Below are 9,039 nucleotides of genomic sequence, written 5' to 3'. Positions count from 1 at the left end.
AAAAACACTCAAATCAATAAATCAATAAATAACAGATAATTAAAGAAAGGAATACATGAATGTCTAAATCATTTCCAGTCCTTGAGCTGAAGTGATGAGATCTTTGGCTATCAGGCTTTGGTAACAGAATGACAGACCCTCTCCCCCTCCAGCTATTTAAAATGATTCATAAATCACCTGTGAAGTCTTACAAACTTAACACTCAGATCATCTGCAGTTGGAGGTGGTCAACAATATGCATCATTGTTAAACAGCAAAGATACTTGATTCTTTTTTTTTCTTCCAAAAACAGCTTTTTCTTTTAAAAGTGTGGTTGCAATCTGAAGACAGCATTTCTTTTTCTCGTTATTTACACAAAAACAAATGAAGGAAAAAGGAAAAGCTGGACAAGGCGTTAAAATGTCGACCTCACACATAGAGCTTTGAATTGCCAGTACAAATGTAGAAATTTAGAGCACATTTACATTACAAAATTATTTTTGTACTCGGATGCAACAGACTTTGGTAAATAGTGTTTTGATTTGGTATGACTTCCTTACAAACCGATGGCTGGAACCGACGGTCTGGACGTTAGCGGGCTCCGAAGCATCAGAACCGTAGACTCTTAGACACAGCACAGTTTGTACACAACCCTCAAATATCATCTTTCTTTTATACTGGCCTTCTTTTTTCTTTATTTTTTTTTGGTTTTGCCGAGGTCATTTTACACAAGTGTGGGAATCACATTGACAACACATAGTTTGGTTTGAGAACTCCGTCCATCCGGTCCACTTCACACAAACAGGGGGGGCGGTCCACTGGGCTCCCCGCCCTCTGCCATGGGCTACAGACCTTGGCTCTAGACCCTGGTCTGAGACACGGGCCTTTCCACCGTCTACTTTGGGAGTTCTTCCAGAGAGTCAGTGAGCGGGTCCATGGACGTGGCCGGGCCCGGCTCCGGTTGTTTCAAGCGCTTGATGGTGTTCTTCAAGGCCTGCCTCTTGTTGCAGAACCAGACACGCACCACCTCGCGGTCGTAGTTGAGTTTCTCGGCTATCTCGGTCATCTCCTGGCCGGAGGGGTGCGTGTTCTTCTCAAAGTGGCTGTTGAGGATCTCCAGGGCCTGCGGCGTGAACGAGGTCCTGCGCTTGCGTTTTTTGGACGGCTCACTGCCGATAAACTCGGTGAGGTTCTGCATGCCGGAGCGGTGGCGGGCTTCTGCCTCAGCCATCCAACGCTCCAGAACTGGCTTTATCTTCTGGGCGCTTTTAGGGGTGATGTCCAACTTCTCAAACCTGGCAGGGTACAAAAGGCCAGGGTTCAGACTTTTAGCTACAGTGTTCTCCTGGGCTTCCTGTGGTAGGAAAAAGTGGCTTCTCAGGATGGTGTGTCTGGGGAGAATCAAGAAAGAAGAATCTTACTGAGGTTCCTTCCCACAGCAAGGGAAGTGCTGCCTGATACCGGGACAGAGGCCAGGACCTTGTGCTGGTCCGGACAACACCTGACTTTAGCACAGGCTAACTGTTAGCATGAATAGCAGGACTAGCATGTTGAGCTAAGGAATATAATGATCCTCTGTCCCAGCAAGGCAGTAGTACAGAAAAGACTTTACCATTGACTGTTTTGTGAAAATACAATAAAAAAAACAAGCAATACTTAACATCTGACTAACATTTGAATATATGGCACTTTAAACAGAGATATCTTAGCATCAAACAAGTAAGTTCTGCTTCCAATTTCCTTTCTTCAAGTGATCAAAGCCCAAAAACAGCAAAACAAGGCCTTAAATATGACATCAGTTATTTATCAGAGTACGTCAATTATTAACGACCATGTGCATATAACACATTTTCCTTTTTGTTTGCCATCTAATAACATTTCCAGTTTAATGCTCTAATGCGGTATAGTCTTGTTATTTTATGTACCTGCAACACATTCTTCAAATTCTAAACTCAATTCAACCATTAGCGAGAATAATTCCCTCAAGACTTTGCAAAGCGCTCTATGAAGACCGTTAGTAGACGTCACTTTAGAGTTTCAAACAGACTTTTATTTTGATAGGAAGAAACAAAGGTAATGCCCATTCACAACCATTGTCAATAGAGAAGGAGGAGGTTACACTGAGAGAAGGGAGAATCCTATGTGTGTCCTTGAGAAACAGTGTCTGTCTGTCTTCTCCAGTGAGGTTGGACCAGCGCTGGCTGGCCATCCGATATCTTAAAGAGCGGCGTCAGGGTGGGCTGGACTAGGGAAATCTGTCTGGGCTGGGGGGGTGCTGGGCCTCACTAGGTCTGGGTATTAACTGTCTTTGTGTGTATAAGCAAGGGAGGGGGAGGGCAGGTCTGGGATTCTGAGCGGAGGAATACATTAGTACATAACCAGGGTCCGTGGGGACATTTCATGGATCAACGGGACCCAGAAATAATAAAATGAGCTGTGACACTCATCTGGGTCAAGGCTCTCTGACCGCTGGTGTGCGGGGACCGGGGAGAGGAAATACCAATACTGCACCTCTCTCTGAGCCCTGGCGAGACGCCAGGCCCTAGCGCGCTATCTTCAGGGGTGATTTTACAGTTATGATTACAGTAATGGCACTCACCCTGATCTTAACAGTAAGGATCTCAGACCTAGTTCTTATGGACATTTAACTATTACTATCTGGTCATTTGGCAGATGCTTTTATCCAAACTCTCTTGACAGTGAGTTCAGATCCCTGTCTTTAAGGAGCAGGAAGGGGTGGAGGACATCTTGCTCTAGGAGAACTACAGGTAGAGTCAACCAGGTGAACCCAGAACCTTTCGGCTGGGAGGCAAACCCCCTAACCCCTAGATGTTCCCGGCCTGTCCACAGCCGACATGATTTGATGAGAACCATGTGACATCCATGGGACTTCTATGCCCAGACCATGCAGGAGGTCTCCTCCCAGCCCCTCATCATGGAGGGGCTGAGGGTAGGGGGGAGACAGGAGCGGACCTGGCAGAGGGATCTGTCACAGTGTGTGTGATGTCTGGTTCCTGCCGCCCGGGGCCCCCCGGAGCCCCTCTCTCCCCCTCCGAGTCCTCGTGTCGGGCTTGATGTTGACTAAATGCAGCACGCCCACCGTCAGGAGAGGCCTGCCATGTCCCGTGTCATGCCGCGCGCCGCAAACCCGTCCTAACAACCCCTGTTTACTTTTGAGGCTAATGGTTTTTAATGTATGTTATAAATATGTGAATTATGCATGGCGCTTGAATATTTAATGGGTGATTTTTAAGACTTTAAACATAAGTTGGCTTCTTAAGAACCCCCCCACCTCACCACTCCTCCCTCCCCCTTCACTGTGGTTTCACCTTTTATCGTCAGTTTGATGTTGATGTGATGAAATTTTTAGAGGTGCGTGGCAGCTGTGTCACCTGTGCGGGGCGCAGACGTCAGTAATGCGCACGCTTTCCTGCGACGCATTTAAATCATGCACCGGGCAGCGAGGGCACGGAACGAGTGATGCAGCAGCAGCATATTCAGAGCAGGGTTTTAGATAAGGAAGGTAAAGTATAATTGCTTGGACGGAATTTAGCTTAACCCGCTAAAATGCGATATTACATTCAAATAGGTTGTAAAAAGTGTATTATACCGTGTGTTGGAGCCGGTTTAATCATTCTATGGTGGAAAACTTTGTAGGAAACGCTGTGGACTTGGGTTTGGGCTGGTTGGCACTTTTTCTTTAGTCACCTTGGAAATACGGTTCTCGGAGTCCCGAGTGTTCGTACGAAACATCGGCTAAACGTGCCGACGGGCCCGACAAGACCAGACAACATTAACACTGATTGTCTCATGAATAGATAATGTGGCCGTTTAAAACGTACCTCCTGTACTTCAGGGAACACCCGAACTCGACACGTACAAACTAGATTATTCAGGTTATTATCACTTAGGTCTAACTGGGGAGACAGACCTTAGTAATAATTAAAGGTTTAAGTGCGGGATGTAATACTAGCGTGTGTATTCTGCATAAGTAACAGCAGATAAGTAGGATCCGCTGCAGACAGCATGCAGCCGGTTTGTCAAAGGGATATTTAATTATGTATTGTAATATCCTAATGTTTTAACTGAATAATAGATGATAGTTAAAGACGGCAGGCGATAGTTTTACCGCTTGGATGAACCTCATTTGACAGAAATATAGATTAGAAGCGCCGGCTAGATAAGCAACGCTCCATTAAACAACCACATTATTTTTAATTCAACAATATGTGGGTTCTGCTCAACCAAGAGGAAAAACACATGTATGTAATCTAAGTAAATAAGTTAGTAGGGCAAGTTTTACTTGGGGATGTGGAATAAAACAGACATTCAGAGTGTTTTTTGAATGGTTTGAAACAAGACGACATTTTCTATTAGGATCTGTCATTTTATTTCCATTGGGAAATGGTATTTTTTAAGATGGCTGACACCAACCTGCTGTTTAAGAAACACAATGATGATAATCATTGATTGATTGATTGATTGAAATAACCATCATCATCTACACAACTAAATCATAGTCATTCTGCTTGACATTCATTACACAGCAGGTATTTAAACCATGGTCTGATGCCTAGGCTGTTCATCACTTGATAGAATGAAATTATTATCACAGATAAAAACATTGGAGTTCCTAAATTCACTTAACTATTTTACTACATCTATAATTTTCTTATGACATCACAAGTAAGAGTTATCTACCCAGATACATTATGGGGAGATCAGCCTACCAAGTTGGTACGGACGACATCTCTCTTATCATACATCTGGATGAACGCACTGCTACTCATGATGTCAGTAGAGGTCGATTTTGAAATGCCTTGTCCTTATTCACCTTGCGGCCATATTTAGGGGTGGGTAAACCTTCTAGAATCTTTGGAAAGTCTACACATTATTTTTTTATTCTCCATTTCCTCTTAGGTGGCATATATAATGCTTGTAAATTTTCCCCACAAAATTATAGAAGGTTTCCAAGCCCAATAAGGCCACAAGGTGTCTACTAGTTACATGCCTTCTTCATGAGGCCCATTTCAAGACCTTTGGTTGATCCACATGACACCTGGTGGTGGCGTGCCATGACTCCTCCTCACCTGCAGATGGCAGACTGGCTGTAGGCAGGCCCCTCGGCCGCACTCAGTGCCTGGCCCACCTGGGTCTGGGTCAGGCCCAGCGACAGACGGCGGATCTTGAAGGCCTTGGCAAACTCCCGGATCTCCTCCAAGTTCACCCCGTCCACCTCACTGGGCGCGCTCTGGGGATCTACCGCACGACAGGGGGCGGGGTTAGCTCGATGACATGGGAGGAGGCGTGGCTAACTAATGACACAATAGAGGATGGGGTTAACTCTGAAGCCATAAGCGCAAGGCTCTGTGCTTCTTTTGCTGCTCTGAGCAAACAAAAATAATACAGCCCCTCTGCCTTGGTACTCTGTGTGGTTGGCTCAGTGTGCAAGAACCTTAACATATCAGTAGAATAACAGGTGTACCTCACAAAGATCATCCCTAAGCTTCAGTTTTATTAATATAATATGTGGTTGTTACACTATGTCCAGTGGAGCTCATTTTAACTACGTTATGTACTGCTGGGAATCGTAGTCCATAATATTTTTATAATAATCATTATTTATTAGTTGATCATATTTTGTACTAAGAGTCTGACTCTGTAAAGTTAGTGAAGCTGTCAAAAAAATTGTTGTGGAGTGAAAAGTACAACATTACATCCAAATTGTAGTGGGGTACAAGTATAAAATATCCTAATTGTTAGGGTTAGGAGCTGCCTTTAAGGTTAACCTGGGATTTTTCCTTTCTCCCCACTGACAGGTTCCCTACAGAGAAAAACTAAATTATTCATTACCATAATCCTGCTTAATTCAGACAGTTTGTTATTGTGTCTAACCAAGTCTCGCTTGAGGAGAATTCTCAATCTGAAATCTCGTGAGAGTTTAGTTGTTGCAGGAAGCAAATGTGAGAAACGTGAGTGAGTTGGAGAGAGCACTGCAGGGCACACAAATTTCCTCTAGAAACTCAACTCTCAAACCTCAATATTTCCTAAACCAGACTCCTCCTTAAGCAAGACTTGGTCGGACACAATAACAAACAAACTGAAACAAGCAAAAGGTAAAGAAAACAGTTGTATTTCTGGGGATCCTTTCCATAATGTGGCCAGCCACTCATACTAACAATCTGAGCCAGTCTGATTGTAGATTACGGTGGCAGTGTTTTCACTCAATACTCGACCAATTTCAAAAATTGTTGTCCCTTACACCCAAAATGCTGGGAAAATAGGGCCCAGGATTAAAAATCCTGAACCATCTTCTGAACTCATGCCTGATGCTTCTTTTCAGGTTCTGCCCCACAAAGGTCCCAATACATTATTTGAAAGTTATTTAAAGAACAACATCAAATGTGGTAAATAAGGCTTTTTTTCTGGTAGTTTACTACACTTATATACTACCTGTTTTGGTACTTTACTGCCTAAAAAGGTAAGGATGTCTGAAACTTGCGTATAGTGTTTTAATATACTAATATACCCTGGACAATTCATATCATACCAAGAAAACACCATTGACAATATGTGCACTATGATGAAGCCATGCAACATGAGAACACAAAGAACCAAACATCCTCCTATTAGCTTCAAGCAATCTCTGCTCCAACACCTAAGGAGGGTGTAAATGGCTCCATTGTGTGAATAAACATTCCCTAATGTGTTGAATCGTCACACAGTAAGCAGGTTGTTACACAAAAATATAGGCGTGACAATGTAGCCTTCATGCGTGGCATATCAGAGATTTTATGGGCATTTGTGAAAACAAACCCTCTTCAAATGCTGCCCTAGTGGAATTACAGGATTATTCTCATTCAGACCGCCCAAGGTAAGGCCTTTCAAATCTGCTCACACAATAAAATACCTTCACACACAATAATGTGAGTCAACACAATATCCAGCACCAATCTAAAGAAAACATTATTTATGAACAGAACCTGCCCGCTGCACTTAAACAGATTTACAAAAACTTGGTTGAAGCGTTTTTGAAAAATGTCCCCCCTAATAAATAGTGATTTCACATTGTACATCACTGTCAGCTACGCTGGCATCATGCTTACCAAAGCAAAGTTTGTGCGTCTGAATAATTCATGCTGGTCATTATCAATGAATTATTTAAGGAAGCCTCCAAGCGTATTTAAGCAGAAATCTATGGGCTGCCATCGCCGCCAGCCTCATAAGTGACGCCATGCGTCTGTGGCGTGCACGTGATGTGGCATGCCATGATGTTGGGAAAGGAGGAGGAGGTGGGAAAAGGAGGAGATGGGAGTGGAGGAGGTATTGGGTAGAGGAGGGGAGAGGAGGCGGAGGAGAGGTGGACATGGGAGAAGTGGGGGAGGAGTGGAGGAGGAGGGAAGAGGAGGTGGTGGAGGGGCTAAGAGGAGGAGGTGGAGGAGAGGAGCTGGTGGAGGAGAGGAGGAGGGGAGAGCTGGTGGAGGACAGGAGGAGAGGAGGAGGGGAGAGCTGGTGGAGGATGAGAGGAGGGGAGAGGAGATGGAGGAGAGGAGGAGAGGAGGTGGAGGAGGTAGCGGAGAGGAGGAGGTGTAGGAGAGGAGGTAGTGGAGGAGAGGAGGTAGAGGAGAGGAGGTGGTGGAGGAGAGGAGGTAGAGGAGAGGAGGTGGTAGAGGAGAGGAGGTAGAGGAGAGGAGGTGGTAGAGGAGAGGAGGTAGAGGAGAGGAAGTGGTGGAGGAGAGGAGGTAGAGGAGGAGAGGAGGAGAGAAGGAGGTGGCAGAGGGGGAGGGTGGTCTACACCATTCAGCCATCACCCAAAGGGGAGCTTTGTACTTTTGAGTATGAAAGACAATCGCTCCACTCCTGCCCTTGTTTATAAGAATAACCTGTTTATGTACAAACACAGCAGGTAAATGCTGCGTAAATCGTGATAACATTGACCAGAGAAGATTATGGAACATAGAGATTCACAACACTATTATGCAGACTGAAAAAGGGTTAATTAAGTTATGTTTGATTACTGGAGGAGAATATGAAATGAAAACAATGCCTGCAACAAGTGCCTGTTTTTCCCAATAATTACATTTGCTGCTACATAGCTGCCTCTAAAATGAGTTTAACCTGGACTTTAGGGGGGACTGACTGTGACAAATGAAATGGAGCTGAATAAAACATAGTTTTTAAGGGAACGGTAGCAGGACGACAGGGTAAGGCCTAATGATTTATAGAGCCGCATAGACGGCCCAAACACTTTAGGGAGCGAAGGCTCGGTTCCAGACACAACACACTTTTATTTTACAGTAAACAGGAAAACAAAGCAGCACAGTCAGGAAGAAAGTAAGCAGTGGAACTTCCCGGTTCTCAAAATAAAGGTCCTCCCTTAATGTTAGTTCGCTAAATAGCCCTGCCTAGATATCAAGCGTTAGTTCAGAGCCAGGCTGGAACGAAAATACGACAGGACTTGACTGTGTGGACCTGGAGCCACCTGTGCAGAGAACTGGAGTCCTCACAGGTGTAAAGATCCCCTATCTAATCACCAGGTGTTTTAACATCTACCCACTAGTTCTAGCACAAGTGGGAGTTATCCCACCAGACGTGGGCTGAACAGACCATGCAGCCTACCTATTGATACAGTCCTCTGGGTAGGCTGGCAGGTCTGCCTATCACATCTGATTGGACACTCCCATTTGTGATGTCACTGGTGGGTAGGGCAGTGTCTCATAGGTGAGCTTGAGGGGTGGGGGGTGTGTGCAAGTGGAGGACTCACTGCTGACGAGCTGTCCCACGCTGAGGGCGGAGGAGGAAGAGGAGGAGGAGGATGAGGAGGAGGCTGGGTGCTGCAGGGGGCTCTGTCTGTGGGGCGGGTGGAGGAGACCGACCTGGGATGAGGCAGGACCACCCTGGACGGCCTGCGGCTGGGGGAGCTGGAGGGCACACATAAACACACACACACACACACACACACACACACACACACACACACGCTCACACACACACACACACACACACACACACACACACACACGCGCACACGCACACACACACACACACACACACACACAC

The 9,039-nt window shown here is 45.4% G+C and overlaps 1 protein-coding gene across 1 annotated transcript in view; it reads right to left on the bottom strand.

Annotated features, from left to right (window-relative positions):
• Nucleotides 1-874: 874 nt before the first annotated feature.
• The window catches only part of pou6f2 (POU class 6 homeobox 2), a gene marked incomplete at both ends in the record, with an annotated part of 69,486 nt that continues 61,321 nt past the window's right edge, over nt 875-9,039 (bottom strand). Inside the window, 3 exons of the mRNA XM_084475195.1 lie at nt 875-1,370; nt 5,070-5,238; nt 8,744-8,891. Coding sequence (XP_084331321.1) covers nt 875-1,370; nt 5,070-5,238; nt 8,744-8,891 — 813 coding nt within the window. The remainder of the gene's footprint in view (nt 1,371-5,069; nt 5,239-8,743; nt 8,892-9,039) is intronic.

Source organism: Micromesistius poutassou (genome assembly GCF_964030765.1).
Source record: "Micromesistius poutassou genome assembly, chromosome: 11".
In the NCBI taxonomy this organism is placed as follows: Eukaryota; Metazoa; Chordata; class Actinopteri; order Gadiformes; family Gadidae; genus Micromesistius; species Micromesistius poutassou.
The sequence above is the reverse complement of the archived record's forward strand: the minus strand, read 5'-3'. Positions and strand labels throughout refer to the sequence as shown.